Genomic DNA, 18,597 nt, shown 5'->3' with positions numbered 1-18,597 from the left:
AGCGAGTAACGCAATGCCCAGCGTTTGGTGTGTACGTAGCATTATGCAGAGTTCACACCAGACGTGGTAGAGGCGGCAAGCGCGAGGGATTTACATGTTAAGTAAATGCAAAGATGCGATTAGGCATCCCGCGGATGGCGCGTTCTGCAGGAAATGCGCGAGTTGAAAAATCTTAACTTCGATGGATTTCCGCACCGCGTGAACCAATCAGGACCTTGCTGTATTATTGACGTGATTACAGGAAGCGAGCGGAGTCGCAGAAGCCCCTCCCATGACGCGAATTTCCATGTTAATGTCTCGAATGACTTGAATTTCACGCGCGAATGAAGCGAGTAAACTGAAATGTTGCCACCACTACTGCATCTGGTGTGAACCCTGCATAATTGCGTCTTTGACTTAACATGTAAATCACTCGCGCTTGTGCCTCTACCGCGTCTGGTGTGAACCCTGTATGAGAATATGCCCTTTGAAGGTCGCAGCCTTTGAAATTGGGACACAGCTCCTGTCTATTAGCTCTATAGCCATTTCTATTCTGGTGCATTCAAATTTGGGCCACCACATGTATAATAACTGCATTTCTATGATATGTAATACAAGGCATATGTCTTATTAGCAGCGGCTGAATTTCTGGTGGTAAGGATTTTGCCGGAAAGAGTGGAGGTGGCACAGGGAAACCAAGTGACGCTTAGGTGTCAGGTATCTGGAAATCCACCACACTATTTCTACTGGTCCCGTGAGGACGGCCGTCTGATCTCCAACACAGCTGAGAGACACAATCAAGGTACTTCCCATATTCCCACAAGCACGAATGTTTACAAGTAAAGTGCATGGAGCTCTCTCCAAACGCACATGCATTAAATAGGGGATTTGTTGTGACAACGTGCATTCATAATGATGGAAAACCTCTTAATTTCAACCCACAGGACAGGAGCTGCATTTCCCCAGCGTGCGCCCCAGTGATGCTGGTGTTTACATCTGCACCTGCAGAGACCAGCGCAGCACCAATAGGAGCAAAGCTGAGATTGTCGTTAGAAGTAAGATTATTTATTAGAGCCACATAAATACTATATTTATTTCACCGTCTTCATTCTTGATCATTGTTTCATGTTTCCCTCACAGCTTTACCCTCCAAACCTATCGAAGTCTTTATAGAGGAACCTAAAATACAGCCTGTGAAAGTGGGAACAACAGTGAGCTTCATCTGCACAGCCAGAAGCAAGGTACAGGCTTGGTCATCCGTGCACATATCATATCCTCTCTAATTTCCTGACAGAGACTTATAGTGCCCTCCATAAGTTTGGGGACATAAATGCTCTGTCTTTATTGTCACAGTGCTTATAGAGGGCACTGTGTATTAGTATTAGCATGTGTGCATAATTGAAATTATTTGCATGCATGCTCTTGTCTCACAGCTGCCAGCATACACCCTGGTTTGGACCCGCAGAGGCAAAGGAAAGCTGCCTAACCGAGCCATGGATTTCAATGGAATCCTGACCATTCAGAATGTGCAGCCTGGGGACGCAGACACCTATGTTTGCACAGGCTCCAATATGTTAGGCATGGACGAGGGCACGGCCCACCTCTATGTCCCAGGTTCGTGATTGGCTCCATATATTATCAGCCCCACTCTCAGCCTTTAGTTTTCAACCTTTCTGGTATCGCACGCCTCTTTGCTTTGGTTTTTTACTTTGTTGTCTTTTCAGCATGGCTAACACTGTATTGTGTTTAATTTGCATTGCATTAATTAATTGCATTAGTTTCTGCTTGGGTTTTTTTCTCTTACTCACACCAACTTCAACAGCTTCTCGCATTGTCGGTGTAAAACCTTTACACCAAATGATACAGCTTGTGAATGGTTAATAAGAAAAGTGAAATTTTGATTTTTGAAATTTAAGCATTATTGTACTCGATTATTTTCGAATCAAGTCTAATTCAGCACCTGAAATTTTATTTTATTTCTCAAATTCATAAAAAGTTAACTAGATTTTTTGTCTATGCTTACAAATGGTTAAAGCTGAAACCTAGAGGAATAACATGACTTGGATTGAGAAAAAAACATGGACTTTTCGAACTACAAAGATCCTTTTGTTATGTGATTCACATATTAAACTAAAGAGCTGTGGAATACAAAGCAGACTCCCGTAATGAAAACTAAGGACAGTTTTATACATTTCAACGTTTGTTTTATTGCAAAATGCAGTAGCACTTACTACATATGGAGGACCACAGGTGTCATGCAGAATGTAATAAAGAACTTCAATATTTAATAACTACCTGGACAATGAAAATAGCAATTAGTAGATTTGTTTAAAAGTTCATTGATGAATCTATGAATGGATGGAGAAAGTTGCAGAAGGGATCATTATGTAACATTTTATTGGGCAGTGGAGAGTGAGATTGTAAAAGTAGCGTAGAAATAAAATATTAATCCATTAATAAATAGTTCAAAGTAATATTGCAATTTACAAAAACAACATAAAACACTCAATAAGTTCATCATTTTAAATTGCATTTATAAATTCTTGATTGAATAATGGAATTTCGGGGTGTATTTCAGGGAGCGATTTGGAAAGAGAAGTGGATATCTGGATTTATACATTGAACTATACAGGTTTAAATTGGGCATTTAAAGGGGCATTTCCGTTTGGCATTTCTGTTTTCGTTTCCCGATGGTTCTCCTTGTTCTCTTCGCTGTTCGATTTGCTTTTCGTTTTGGCCTCTCTATTTGGCTTTCCCGTGACTCTTTGGGTCCTTGCAAATGGTCAAATGAGAAATGCAAATTAGCTATGGCCAGGTGGATGTAACAAGCTCGCTGATTGGCTCTGATTGTACGTCATGCGCAGATTTATAGATCTCGGATGAGGACCGAAAGAGTCACGGAAAAGCTAAATAGAGAGGCTAAAACGAAAAGCAAATCGAATAGCGAAAAGAATAAAGAGAACCATCGGGAGAATGAAAGCAGAAATGTTAAACGGAAATGCCCTTTTCAATGCCTAATTTGTAGTTCGGTTTATGGATCCGGTTATTTGTTTCTCTTTTTGGATCGCTTTTTGTAATACATTTTGAGGTTCCATTATTTGATTGGGAATTTGCAGGTGCAGTTTGGAATGGTGAACTTGTTGAGTCTTTTGTGTTGTTTTTGTGGATTGTTGTAGTGCTTTGAGCTATTTATGGATGGATTCATATTTCATTTCTACATTATTTTTATGATCGCACTTTTTGGTGCCTAGTAAAATGTTACATGGTGGTTTTTTTGTGGCTTTGTCTATTTATTTGTGGATTGGTTAATGAATTTTTAAACAAATGTGTTGATTGCTATTTTTATTGTCCATTAAATATTGAAGTTCTTTATTGCATTTTGCATGACTCTTGTGGTCCTCCATAATTACATTCAGACAGCTTTTGTTACGAAACACAAGAATAATTTTTTTGTAAATGATTTTACAAACTTTACAATTAAAACGTATTTGATCATTTATACAGGTTTTATTCATGAATATGATTTATGAATCCGTTACTAATCACAATAGTCTCATACAGTGTATATCTCTATACATACAGTCTTTAATAGCAGTAAGTGAAGTTAGCTGCTGGTGTATTAGGTCTTCTTATGGTGGCGGTTCTGTGGCTTTTGAAATCTGTCCTGTGTCAGTCTCTGGTGGTGTTATTTCTACTAGCGGATATTTGTGTCTTGGTTTCGGGGCATGTGGACTGTCATTCCTCTCCTGTGAGGTGGTCTTACTGGGATAGCGGTTGATGAGGTGGGGTTGTCAAACATACTGGGATTCGTCAGCCAAAAGGACTGCAGGCTCAATCTCTTTCCTGACCCCAAGAAATGATTTTTTTTAAATGGTGCTATTGATGGAGCGGTGGTTTGAATGTTGCATTTTTTTACAAATGTTATCTTTTCATGTAAAATAATTGTTTCTGTTTGTTTTTTGGTTATCTTACATATAGAAAGAAAATTGTATGTAATGTGGGATGTTATATAAGATAAATAACACAGTTGCCTCAGTAAATTTATGGAGAGGCATGTTAAAAATACTAATTAGAGACAATTAAATAAAGTGATACAAAGTTATTTTTAATCACCTAAATCCATATTTATTTTTGTCTGATTTGATCTCTACAATTGCTCTCAAATAAACTTTGGGGAGAGAATATGACTGAAATAATTTGGTTCACTTCAAGGCTACATGTGAATGATTTATAATAGATAACGGTTGTTTTTATGTTTTGTGTTTTTGTTCTTATCAGTACGTATGTTTTACTTTAGTTTTTCAGTATGGTGCTTTTCTTTTTTTAATCAAGGATGTAGGTGTATGTAGTTATTGAATTAAAGCAATATTTAATTTTGTACATTTTTGAAATGGTGCTGTATCTTAAAAAGATTTTTTATGTTATGATTCCATTGTGTTTTATTTACCTAAACTGTGAATTGTATGTACAAATGATTCTTCAAATGATGAACATATTAAAATGAATAATAGGTAAAACATTATTGCTCTATGGAATTATAACTGAAAACATGGAAGTATAATCCTAAAATAAGACATTTATCAATCACAAGCTGTATTAAAAAAAAATGCAATATGAATGTTTATGACAAAGTAAAGCTTTTACATGTGTTGTGGCGATACTAACCCGCATGCTTGGATTTATCTGTGTGCTGTTTTTTCCACACCTACTGTATATAAAAACTGACACTACCTCACTCATTTTACAATGTTTTTTTACAATGTGCATTGATTTTTCAGTGTTATATCTTCTCAATGGCGAAGCTGTTGCTTGGCATTTTATAGCAGCAATGCATCAGCTTGTCTATCATTGACTGTAATGTACTTAAATGACAACTAGTGCGAATCTTGAACTATAGAGCGTATTGTGAAAACATGTCATGGATGCTGTAATGGTAATACAAATAAGCTTTATGTGCTCTCCAGCACGGCCATAAGTCATTTTAAATCATTTATTGATTTTGAAATGCCTAAAATATGACATGTGCTGGTGTAATTATTGTAACTGACAACCTCAGGCATTTTAGGAGACTTTTTCAAAGCTGCCTATTAAACCCCAAATTATCCCTAGTAACATTACAGTGTTTCAGCTAGTTTACCTATCTACAGACTTTATAGACAGCGTCCATAAATAATAAGTTTCCCACCCATGAAAGAAATTCAGCATATTTTGGCCGAAGTACAACACACAATTACACATAAAAAATGCAAGTTGTGCGCCGGTTCTGGAGATCTTAAGTCACGCTGAAATATTTGAGGGCACCAGTGCGCTACGTTCAAAGAACCTTCTGGAGACTCAGTATCTGCCTGTCCATCATCCACAGAGGCGTCTCAGTCACAGATGCTTTACACAGCCTATGAGATGTTTGAAGGACATAGAAAGCGTAAGTCCGCATGGCTCTCTCTCTATCTCTCCAGACGTGGAGGGATCTGTCTCTCTCAAGCATGCAACCACCAACCACCTTTTATCATCTCAAGTAATGCCAAAGTACAGCCAAACTATGAGCACAATGATCTTAAGATTGTCACAAAAGGTTATTCGGAAATAAAAATTGAGATGTACATATGAGCATTACTTGATATGTTCAAGCTTTCATGGGCTATGGGTCCATTGAAGCTGCATGCTTGCACACGTGGGGATTTCTCTTTGTTGTATTCTGTATGAATCTTATTTAGATTTTTGTAATAAAGTGATTTCTTGGGATTCAGACCAATTATTCAGTCGGATTGCTAAGGTTATTTAAAGGTGCAGTGTGTAAATTTTAGCAGCATCTATTGCAATTGAACCAACGGCTGAGTCTATGGCTCACCCCTCGCTTTTAAAACACATAGAGAAACTACGGTAGCTGCCACTGGACAAACATGTTATCGTCGGAGACAACTTAGTAAAAAGAAATTGTCCGTTGAGGGTTTCTGTATAAAAATGGCGGCACAAAATGGCGACTTCCATGTAAGGGGACCCTCTGTTTATGTAGATAAAAATGTCTAATAAACACATAATGGTTCATTATGTAAGGTCTTTATACACCCCTGATAATATAGTTCTGTATATTATTTTGCATTTCTGTCAAAAGATGCTTCTAAAAATTACACACTTCTCCTTTAAGGACAAATTTAGTTGTACTTAACTAAATGTCAAACTTAATACTCAACAAAGAGAGATTCCTTGCATTTCTTCAGCCCAGCATCTTGCTTTTGATATACGAGACCATGGTGGGTTACATCAGACATCAGGTAACAACTGTGCTTCAAACATCATAGCAAATTGTCATCAGTTATCCGTACATTGCCACAAACCTGTCCTAATATAAGAGCTATATTATATAGATCGTATTTAAACAAGTAGGAATTATTTAAATAGAAGTCATCACATGATACATTTACATTTTTATATCCAAAGGCAGCTAAATGCAGATCGTTCAGTCACTAAGACTCAAACTGGAGTTTAATATGGCCTACACAGGCCTGTATCTGCCCTAGTTGTTGAAAGAAAGCTTTCTTTTGCTCTGTTGCCCTGGAATCCCTGTATATAGAGGGCTCACCGGCCAGCCAAGTTGGCAAAGAGTACAGTGAGAGCCTCACACTGTCTGCCTTTTCTCATCTGTGTCATCTGTCCTCGGGCTGACTGCCAACCAACATGACTTCACATTCATCAACAGCTTTGGCAGACAGACACATGCTGTACACACTGTCTTGTCATGCATGAACATTTTCATCAATGCAAAAGTATATATATTTATAAAGAATTGAGTTTTTTAAGGTGTATTTTCATTTGTAATAGCCTACTGTAAGTACAAAAGAGCAAGATAACCATAACACTTGCTATCAATTAAAAACAGTTGGAGTGATGGTCCGAAACAAACTTTTCACTCAAAAATAATTCTCTGTAAGGCATTCCATAAAAAACCTTCTGTATCCAAAGAACCTGCACTGTCAGAAAAAATGTTCCCTACTTGGGTGGCACCTTTTCAAAACTAAGAGTTCATTTGAACTTCAGAGATGCACATTATTGGTAAGTTAGCAAAGAATGCATATTAGAACCTCACAGTTGCATACTGGTACCCGTAGGCGCCAATCCCCCTTAAAACGCCAGATATCCTCAGTTTATTTTAATCAAAAACAGGAGTTGTGATCTCTACAATGCTTTGATGAATAAGCTGAATAACCGCGTGGAAAACACGATCATTACGCTTTTCTCCAAAGCGCTTGTGTGCTCCCATAGCATCTGCCGTTGCTTAGCAACCTAAGCATTGCGTGATGCCTGTTACCAAATGTATACTGTACATATCTCTACCTAAATGGTAAGTGCAATACTAGGACCTTTTAAAGCAGGAGTTTTCAACCCTTATAACTTCAAGCCCCCCCCCACAAAAATTTGAAGCCCCCTAATTCACAATTTCTAGCAAATAAAATAGAGCTTGACACAGGTGTGTTTTAGCTTATTTTAATCAATCTTTTTCTCTTATTTTTAAAAATTTGATTCCCACCACGAGCAGCCCCAAGCCCCCCCCCCCAATTTTGAGAAACACCTACTGTCCCAGTGATAGCTTGGGACCTACTAAAAAACTGTCTTTTTGGACCGTATTCTTTTTTTAGTGAAATAAGGTTCCACAGATTATAATAAGGTAAGATAGAAATAATTATTTTAAGAACCCTAAAATGTTCTTTTTAGAACAAAAATGTTTTAGAAAAAAACATTCAAAGTTAAATCCAGTTTGTGACATGTTTTATGATCAATTTAGGGCTCGGTCTATTTTGTTATGAAGAGGTAGGCCTACATAAGTGACATTCCAGTTTAGAGTGCTCTTTATTTCTGGGATTAATGAGTTTTTTACCTCAACTGTAGCTGCTGAAGGGTCCCAGCCGGTTGCTACGGTCAATCCACGTGTGCTGACGGTTAATCAGGGTGACAGGGCAGAGTTTCGCTGCACAGTGAGCGGCAACCCCACCCCTGCTGTTGAATGGATAGGTAAGGCTGTTGAGTTTAACTTTAAACATACTTATAAATATTTACAGTACTGTTCAAATGTGTAGAAACCTGGCTGTAAGTTTTCTCACGATCCTAAAAGTCTTTCAGTTCGAAAGATGTATGTTTAAATGTTTAAAATTACGTTTGGAGACAAAATATAATTGTACCAAAAAATTAATTTCTACGGATTCGTAGAGACATTTGCAAAATATAAATAAAAAAATATATTTTTTAAGACTTTCACGTACACACGTATTACTTCCTGTTATTCATAAAACCGCCTCTAGATGGCACAGTTCCAAATGATTTGTTTTCGATACAATGCATAAAATAAGAAATTATTAAATATCCAAGTTTCTGACTATCAGAGGTGTATAATACTTAAGTATTTTGGTTACATTTTCCAAGCATCTATGCTTTATCTGAGTGTTTGTCTTGGGAAAAAAATTACTTTTCTTTACTAAAAAATGTTCACTACATTCTAAAGCATAAAATAATACTGTGTGTTCATTATATATTGCATATTGAAATTGATTTAATGCTTAATTACATAAAAATTGTTTACTTTTACTTTCTTGAGTAAAAGTAAGAAAAAAATTTTTACTTAAGTAAAAGTACAAAAAATTACTGGATGTTTAATGTACTTAAATATTAAATATAAACCAAAAACTTGAAATTATGAAATGTAGTGACTTTTGAACAGTACTGTACAGTATAAGAAAATATAAATGTATATTTTGATTTGTGGTTGCCATAGTTTTGCAAAGTAAGCCTTTTTTTGGTCCTGGTACAACTTTTCAAAGTCTTAAACACTCAGGAGAATGATACAGTGTTATCAACTTTGGTACAAACATTTTTATTGGTTATAAAATCAACAAGAATGATGATCTGGGTTTATTTAAAGGGGACATATAATGAAAATCTGACTTTTTCCAGGTTTAAGTGTTATAATTGGGTCCCCAGTGCTTCTATTAACTTGTGATGTCAGAAGGGGATCTTATTATAATAATGCCACCCCTTCATTTGCACTATCCAAACACAGCACTGCCATTGAATGCAGAGAGAGAGAGAGTATTTGACAGCACAATTGAGTTTCAATTTCAACAAACCTCATGGCGATCAGTGTTTGTTTGCATTTCATTAGCTCATTTGCATTTAAAAGGACACAACCAAAAATGGCACATTTTTGCTCACACCAACCTGGTATTTTAGGCGAAAACTTCACATCCGTACTCTGGGGACACCAAAAATTTATTTTACATCTTTAAAAAATTCTTGAGAAATGTCCCCTTTAAGCAATATTTTGTCATGCTGAAGGAGATGAGTATAACTCCTGGCATTGTGTTTTGAAATATGTTTTTTTAGGAGCTCCAGGTAACCGTATCAGCTCCAAAGCCATCATTCGTAATGGAGTACTGACCATTTCGTCTGTGGATCGCTCTGATGAGGGAGAGTACATCTGCAAGGCTCTGAACACACATGGCGAGCATACAGCCCGTGGAGTTCTCCATGTTCAAAGTACATCTCAAACATTTCTGAAATTATAGTGTAAAGCATTCCAGAAGCAGTGAGTGAGAGGTCACTGATTTCTAACGATGTTTCAGGTACATCAAGTCATCATAGTCTTCCCCTCGTCCAAGTGAGTACCAAAAGTATAGAAGCTCACGAGGGTGACACATTAAGGTTGTACTGCAGGGCCATTGGCAACCCCACACCCATACTCACGTGGAAGAAGAGAGGTGGTCCACTACCCCCACAGGTGAGAAACCCGATACTCGCGCATTCAACATTAATCCGAATTTGAGGGTTATGCCACTTACATTTTTGCATTGTTTTTAAAACACTCATCTTGTCCCTCTTTTGAGTTATTTTCTGTTTCACCCTGTGTCTTGATGTTTGTTCAGGCAATTCCCTCTCATGGTTTCCATCAATTTAAAAGCAACAGTCTCGATGTGTTACAGAGACGTATTGAAGAGCTACAGGTCTGTCCATTTGTCTGATGTCTGTGTCACGCGTCCCATCCCACCTGTCTCGCCTCACTCGCTCTCACCAAAATCGATGTGAACTAAACGCATGATTTATGTTCTCGTTCGTGTGACATCCATTTATTTCAGGTTTAGTTAACTCGGTTTAAAATAAAATTTAGACACGTGACTTTTATTGTGGCCGCATTCACACTGCAGAGTTTTGAGAGTGATAGTCGCATTTAAAGGGATAATCCAAATATTGAATTTATACAAAGAAATCAGAACATTTAAGTATACAAGTTGAGTCATAATAAATAAAGTGAAATGACACGTAATAAGTATTGAACACATGAAGAGAACAAGGTGCAAAATGGCATACAGTAGAAAGCCAGACGATCACCTGAAATCTATCAGTATTGAGAGAGAAATCCTGCCCCCTATCACTACTAATTGATATCAGCTGCATTTAAAGGGATAGTTCACCCAAAAATGATAGATTAGATAGACATTGAAACAATGAGTGATATCTGTAATGCGAGTGTGCACTGCCTGTTTAAATCGTACATTTATTAAGTTAATGCACTGTTGGATTTGGGTTATTTGAAATATGAGACATTAGCAACCCATCCCATTCCACCGGTGGGTAGACTTTGGTCTCTTGCATACCGCTTGTCTTTGTGGCCTGTTTTGTTCTGCCTGAGAGCATCCCTGCATTTTGTCAGCTTTTCCCAGGGTGTGCTCTGGCCTTGCCACGCGGCCATGCAGAAAAACTGTGTGCTTTAGAGAACGGTCCGCTTTTGAAAATTTGTGAATGTTTCAGACTCATTTAACTAAACAGGACTCGACGCCACGCTCCACTAGATCAGAGTTAAGCAGCTTTGCTTCTGGATAAAAAATACCATCCTGTCTCGGGTGCGATCATGTTGTCCCCTTCAGAGATTTCTGTTGAAGTAACATGCTTTTGGGCTTGGGTGTAACTTGTGAAAAATGTGACACGAAGGTGCACCAGGGATGATCATAAATCTGTGTAGTTTATAAAACTAAGGGTTACTTTGCATTCCAGGATGTCTTTAGATTTATGTGTACCATATGTAGTGTAGTCGCTGTAGCTGCTTTAACTGTCTATTGTCATTATTATGTGAATTAATCCACCTCACCAATCCAATTAATAAATTACAGGTAATTACAGGTAAATAATTTGCTAATGTAGACCTGTAGCACCATAACACCATTAAGAATAACAATTATCTCGATTTATGGGCAGAAATTATATAATGTGAAGTCTGTAATTTCTATAGGAGTGTATTTTTTTAGATTTTGTCAGGCAAACAAAAAGTGATTCATTGTACAGTAACACTGTTGTTACTGTATGTTGGGCCCTCAGATAGCAATTGCATTTGGTCCTGCTACATAGGTGCAGAAATTACACACTTCACCTTTGATAAATTACTAAAATGCTGTAACATCATAATACTTTAATTAATGTGAAGTTCCTTTCCAGGCAACAAAACAATGTATTTAAACTGTATTAGTTTAGTATATTGTAAGGTAGGTAAGTAATGCATATGATGTCGCTGCTGTTGGTACAGTATCTGTTTATTTTGTTATATTGACCAAAATTACTTTGTTGAGATATAAATCACATGAAATATATGTTATAAACACTTTTATATATATATATACTGTATATTCTCCTTAGACCCGTGGGGAGCGGACTGACATTGGCACTCTACTCGTACCAAACATTAGATCATCTGATGCTGGCACATATATCTGTGTTGGCACCAACAGTGCTGGGTCCTCAGAGGCTTATATTGAGGTCTCTGTCAAAAAAGGTTAGTCTTCTCCATAAACTGATCAGTCACCAACAGAAATCTGATCCATGAATGATACAGTGGGGAAAAAGAGTATTTGACACCTCAGCATGTTTATCAGTAAGGGGATTTCTAAGTGGGCTATTCACACAAAATTTCCACCAGATGTAGCCATCAAGCCAAATATTAAATTCATACAAAGAATTCAGAACATTTAAGTATACAAGTTGAGTCATAATGGATAAAGTAAATGACACAGGGAATAAGTATTGAACACATGAAGCGAACAAGGTGCAAAATGGCATAGAAAGCCAGGAGATCACCTATAATCTGTCAGTATTAAGAGAGAAACCCTGCCCCCTATCAGTACTAATTGACATCAGCTGCATTAGTCCTAATTGATGGCCTATAAAGGCTTCTTATTTCCCAGGAGGCACACAGAAAAGACTTCATGATGGGTAAAAGTAAAGAACTCTCTCAAGATTTTCGTAATCTTATCGTTGAAAAGCATTTTGATGGGAATGGTTTTAGGTGCATTTCCAGAATGCTGAATGTTCCTGTGAGCACTGTGGGGGCCATTATCCCGAAATGGAAAGAGCATCACCTCACCATAAACCGGCCACAATCAGGTGCTCCACGTAAGATCCCTGTCCTAAGAATAATCAGGAGAGTTCTCCAAGAGCCAAGAACCACTCAGGCAAAACTTCAGGAAAACTTCTCATTAGCAGGTACTGTTGTTTCAAAGAAAACTATAAGCAATGCACTGAACCGCCAAGGGATCCATGTACGCTCACCATGCAAGACTCCATTGCTGAACAAAAAAGGCATGTTTAAGCTCAGTTAAAATTTGCGAAAGAGCATTTGGAGAAGCCTGTGGATTATTGGGAGACTATAGTATGGTCATTCTACACACCATGTTTGGAGAAGAAATAGCACTGCCCACCACCCCAAGAACACCATACCAACAGTTAAGTTTGCGGGTGGATTGGGGCTGTTTTCAGCAAGGGGTACTGGCAGACTTCATATTATTGAAGGCAGGGTGAATTGAGTAATGTACTGGGACATTCTGGATAAAGATCTGCTGCCATCTACCAGAAAGCGGAAAATGAAAACACAAGGCCAAGGAAACAATGAAGTGGTTTCAAAGAAAGAAAATCAAGTTGCTTGAATGGCCTGACCTAAATCCCATAGAAAATCTATGGAGAGAACTGAAGATCAAAGTTCATAAAAAGAGCCCCAAGGAACCTTAAAAATGTAAAGACCATTTTTGTGGAAGAATGGGCCAGAATCACTCCTGAGCAATGCAGACGACTGGTCTCTCCATACAAGAGGTGTCTAGAAGCTGTAATCGTCAACAAAGGCTTTTCTACAAAATTATTAAATAAAGTGTGTTCAATACTTTTTCACTGTGTCATTTCACTTTATTTATTATGACTCAACTTGTATACTTAAATGTTTTGATTACGTCTGGTGGAAATTTTGTGCCAATAGCCCATTTAGAAATCCCATTACTGATAAAAAATGCTGATGTGTCAAATACTTATTTTCCCCGCTGTACATGTATGTGCATCTATATACAAATCAAAGGAAGTTTGCAAGCTCACTATTGGAAGCTTTATTCTAATAAGGAACTGGTTAGAGGATAATTTTAATTCCCAATTGGATAAAATTCAAAGGACATTCAAAGGAATAGGGAAGTATTAGGAAAATCATGTATTGTATGCATTTGTTGTTCCTGTAGTGTAGGATGACATTGATTTTCACTAATTCCTGATCAGATCTCTAAGATTGTTCCAGATTCTAAAAAGAATCCCAACAGGAATCTTGTACACATTTCTATAGGATTTGTGACTTACATTTCTCACATGTTTTACTCTTACCTAAACAGGTGAAATCTTTCCATCTGGAGTCACCATCCAGCCCTCTACTCCTACTGTAATGGAGGGAGAGGCTCTTGATCTTGACTGCAGTGTCCCAGGAACTTCTTCAACCTCTGTCAAATGGAGTCGGGCAGGTAGACTGCTGTCATCCAATCATCAGGTATTCCCCAGTCTGCACTATTATCAGACACATGAGCTCTTTAAATCCTTCCCTGTATAAACCGTGTTTTTGCATGTGTATTTGAAGGTGCTTGGGACTCGGCTGCGTATCCTGCAAGCCTCTTCAGATGATGTTGGAGAATATATCTGTCATGTAGAGAGCGGCCCATCATCTCTTCAGGCTTCTGTATTTGTGTCTGTGACATCAAGTGCCTCCCGTAAGATCTTTAGGGCAATTAATTTTGAATTTATTCTTATAGCGCTTTTCACATTATGATATTGTATCAAATAAGCTTTACAGTAAATACACAGTAAATAGAGAAAAGTGATGCACAGGCAAATAATAAAAAAGTGTACTCTTTAATGTCCAGTTTTAGTTAAATTCATTATGCAAATTATTATTGAACGTAATGTTGTAACATACTGCAGGCCGATGCTGTTTCTTAATGCTGACTAAAAAATAATAGCATGATTTTATAGATAGGACAGCATCCATGTTGGGCGTGGGAATAACATTATTATCACTCAGTCTGTTTTTAGGGTTTGGTTTATGGTAAGATGTCATATAAATAAATCAAAGACTTTTTCAAAGAGATTACTCAAATAAAGGTGGAATATGATTCCCAATCCCATATTTTATCGTTTAAAGCACTGGTTTAATCTCAGTACACTCTTTATTTCCAGGTGGTCAAACAGTGAGGCAGATTGAAGCTTGCCAGATATATAATGTGCTTTCTATTATTTTGTGCAGTATCACTGACAGTTATGGTTTATTTTTGGAGTAGGTTTTCAGACCCCCATTATCTCCATTGAGCCACACAGTGCCGTGGTGAAGCAGGGTGAGTCAGCCAGTTTCAAGTGCAGGGTCCACAGCGGGGCTCCGCCAGTACGCTTAGAATGGAAACCCACCACCAATCAGTCTTTCCCAGATACAATAATATACACTCCAGATTTTTTATGATTTTTAATGAATGTGATGCAAATGGGTGATGACTAAATGTAAATGTTTTTGCCTCTGTTCTTTATGTGTTGTAGATAATGTGGTGATTGGTCCTGAAAATTCAGTCATAACTATTATCAATGCGCAAGCGAAGAACCATGGCACCTATAAATGTGTTGCCAGAAACTTGTATGGAAGTACTCAAAGCATGGTGACGCTCATTGTGAAAGGTAGAGCAGCATTGGATAAGACATGTTTGTTGTATTTCACAAACAAATAACTGTGATGAACTACCTTTCTTATATAAATTACATGAATTAGGTAAACGTAAATGAGTGAAGGTCTCAGACATGTGATGTTTGTTTGGAGAATAACTGCGGTCTGTTTTATGTGCTTGTTTTCTTTCATAGAATCTCCCAAAACTATAGTAACACCTACAGGACCGGTGCGAGTCCGGGTCGGCGATCCCATTAATCTTATGTGCCAGGCCGCTGGAGAGCCGAGACCTTCAGTCAGATGGCACAGACTGGACAATAATCGCAGGACAATTCTGACCAGCCTCGCGTCTGCTGATTCCATTGCTAGTGTGCAGGTGATAAGCAATCACTTTCAGCCATTATTGAATTTGGATTCATTTTGCTTAAACAGAACCCCCTTATACAGTAATACTGTATAAATTGACTATTGCATTTAAAAGCCTGACACTTTCTGTCTATCCACCAAGGGGATCTTCTCCTGGTAAAAAATGAAACCCTATTTTACATTCTGTTAAGACTTACTATAGTAAAAACATCATAATCCGTGTATGTTTTGTATTCAGATCTTAGTTGCGCGCCCAGAAGACTCTGGCACATATGTGTGCATTGCACAGAATAACCAGGGCACAACCGAGACTCGAGTAGATGTGATCGTAGAAGGAGAACATCAGATACCAACCGTTCCCCGAGTCAGTGTACGTGAGCCTGTGATAGTTGTAGCAGAGGGATCCACCGCCACACTTCACTGCGAAGTTCATGGTAGGTACAACCATACTCAATTTTATAGCTGTTAATGAACAACAGTGATTACTCAGTGTCATACATTAGTGTATTAATGGATGCCTTCTGACCTCTCTTCTCTTAGGATTCCCTAAGCCCACCATCACTTGGTCTAAAGACCGATCTTCTCTACCTTGGAGACACAAGGCAGTAGATAACAGCCTGGTCATAACTAATGTGCGTCGTCAGGACTCTGGTCATTACATTTGCAATGCCACTAACCACATGGGCACCAGTGAAGTCACCATCATGCTGGAAGTAGGCGGTAAGCTGTTTCTAGGTGGTTATTAATTGGCTTGTTTGTTTAATACAGACTTTTTCAGCTGCTCTTTTAAACGCAATAAAAGTAAATGGTGACTGCAGTCATACAGTCGTTTCAGAAGAGCTGGACTATCATTAACATAGGAATCATATGGTCTAGTTCAGGGGTGCCCAAACTTTTTCCTACCAAGGGCCAAAAATCAAGTTGCCCTGATTCTCATAATTTATCATTTTCTAATATTTAAAGGAACACGCCCACATGTAACTCTGTCTGACGCAGCCCCCGCTAGCTTAGCTTAGCACAAAGACTGAAAGTTAATGGCTCCAGCTAGCAAACTGCTCCCAATAAGTGATATAATAACGCAAACATTTTCCTTTTTATGTGTTGTGATTTGTATAGTCACACCGTGTACAAATAACAAGGTCATATGAGACACAGCCATCTTTTAACATCTTTTAAAAACGTTATAAGCTAGCAAACGCGGTACTTTATTAATATATGCACTCTACACTTGGAATAAACTTCTTTTTATCCTATTACCATCATCTGTAGTTTAGTAGACTATGCAGTAGCCTAATATTTGTATGAAATTGTGAAACATTACCTGGTCATTATCTTCGGAGTACAAGAGTGGAAAATTACGACAGTTGCAAGTATTCTCCAGCGACTCTAGGGGTCGCTGTTTGACAAAAACGCCGAAAATGCATAGAGCGGCTTTAATAAGCGAACATTACTCTGTTTATGCATAACTAATGCAGTTTTATTTTCAAAGGTAACTGCTGTAAAAAAAAATAATTTTGCCAATCAATTTTAAATTTCCTATTGTCTGTTTGCCACTGCCTTGACCTCGCCATTATTAGCCTATAGTATCCGAGTTCGGTCAGTTTCGTGACACATGCTATACACCATCAAGTATGCATGTACATTAAAGAATAATTTATTCATTTGTAATTCCTTGCATTTAATTTCAATTTACATATTTGTAATGAACAAAAAAAGTTTCATTTTAGAAAAAAAATATTAGAAACATAAACATCTGGGTCAATGATGTTTATCCTTTTTTCTTATCGCACGTGGCATGACAGGCCAAAGTAAAGGTTATTGGGGGCCAACTTTGACCCGTGGGCCCTGGTTTGGGCACCTCTGGTCTAGTTGATGATTTAATGGTGCTTTTTTTATACTTTTTGTAGCTTACCAGCCCAGTCTCCATTTACTTTCATTTTTAAAATGTCTCCCTTTGTTTTCCAAAGTAAATCTAATTTGTTATAAAAGTTTAATAATTCACAAGCAAAACCCAGGGCACCTATTACTGTATTGCCAGTAACTTGTATGCAATTACTCACAACATGTTGCTTATTGTGAGAGGTTAGGAAGCATTTTAAAAGACATACTTATTATAGTTTACAAAACACAGTAGGACACAAAAGGTATCTGGACACATAAAGATTTTTTGACTGTACAACACTTTGAGGTATAGGCACTTTTAAAGACACTATATAAAAACAAAGTATAATTATAATAATAATATTTATAATAATAATACTAGTTATTCTTATTAATAATAATAATAATATTAATAATATAGGACAAAGGTTTTAAACTAAAGCAATAAGCCCCAAGAAGCAGTGTGTTACCAGTGCATTTTATAACAGCTAAGGGGCGTTGTCGTGCCTAAAACCCCCTTAGCTGTTATAAAATGCACTGTAACCCCACTGCTTTGCGGGGCTTATTGCATTTATAAAACGTTACTTCATATGCATAGCAGGATTCATAAAATAAAACATAAACAAGTTGTAATTATATTAGTACAAATATTACTCTTCCGCCTAACAAAGTAGTTCCTCCGAATCAAGTGTGTCTGCAACAGAGCGCAGTTCCCAAGCAACACAGACGCAGCAAAGACACATGAACATATGATTAAAGACTGTAGTGTTTATTTTAATAAATCAACATTATTCTCATTTATACATTAACATTTATATTGTGCAACTGTTGAAGTGATGATTAAATATGCGTGGAAGCATGCTTAACTTTAACCCTTTCCTCGTCAGCGTTTTTTTTTTTAAAGTTGCCACCCAGTTTTAGTTTAATGGCTTCCAGAACAACAATTTTTTCTTTAAATAAACATAAAATATATCAAATGAAAGAACACACGCTCCGCTTAAAAAAAAATCGTTTCATCCTACCTTCATTTGTTCTCTTATCACCTCTCAAATTTTCAGCTAAACGCTGAGATAATTCAATTTTTGTGAAGAAATATGAACGTTTTCTCTTTATTGACGAGATGACTGAATAATATTTATTGACATTTATCTGGATATCGCTGTTAAGTGTGCAATTGTAGAAAAATAAAAAATATGATTTAAGAGTGAGGTGTTTATTTTCATAAATCAGTACACAGCAACAGTGGCGCAGTGATACTTATGTAATGCGGTCAGAAATGTGGGGTTAACGGGGTATTTTATCACGGCTTAGAACGCGTTTCAACCAATCAGAATGAAGAACGAGAACTGCCCGTTTTATAAAACACATTTTACAAACAATTATTGTTA

General features: G+C 37.4%; 1 protein-coding gene across 1 annotated transcript in view; it reads left to right on the top strand.

Moving 5' to 3' along the window:
- hspg2 (heparan sulfate proteoglycan 2) overlaps positions 1-18,597 on the top strand; it is a 130,961-nt gene that overhangs the window by 86,599 nt on the left and 25,765 nt on the right. The window contains exons 47-63 of the mRNA XM_073875297.1: positions 614-781; positions 924-1,034; positions 1,120-1,220; positions 1,413-1,593; positions 5,342-5,401; positions 7,864-7,986; positions 9,352-9,504; positions 9,591-9,745; positions 9,891-9,968; positions 11,653-11,788; positions 13,656-13,807; positions 13,895-14,024; positions 14,592-14,738; positions 14,845-14,976; positions 15,157-15,338; positions 15,567-15,762; positions 15,869-16,048. Coding sequence (XP_073731398.1) covers positions 614-781; positions 924-1,034; positions 1,120-1,220; positions 1,413-1,593; positions 5,342-5,401; positions 7,864-7,986; positions 9,352-9,504; positions 9,591-9,745; positions 9,891-9,968; positions 11,653-11,788; positions 13,656-13,807; positions 13,895-14,024; positions 14,592-14,738; positions 14,845-14,976; positions 15,157-15,338; positions 15,567-15,762; positions 15,869-16,048 — 2,385 coding nt within the window. The remainder of the gene's footprint in view (positions 1-613; positions 782-923; positions 1,035-1,119; positions 1,221-1,412; positions 1,594-5,341; positions 5,402-7,863; positions 7,987-9,351; positions 9,505-9,590; positions 9,746-9,890; positions 9,969-11,652; positions 11,789-13,655; positions 13,808-13,894; positions 14,025-14,591; positions 14,739-14,844; positions 14,977-15,156; positions 15,339-15,566; positions 15,763-15,868; positions 16,049-18,597) is intronic.

This window comes from Misgurnus anguillicaudatus, chromosome 13 (genome assembly GCF_027580225.2).
Source record: "Misgurnus anguillicaudatus chromosome 13, ASM2758022v2, whole genome shotgun sequence".
Lineage (NCBI taxonomy): Eukaryota > Metazoa > Chordata > Actinopteri > Cypriniformes > Cobitidae > Misgurnus > Misgurnus anguillicaudatus.
Note: the sequence above shows the minus strand (reverse complement) of the source record. Positions and strands in the feature narration are given on the sequence as shown.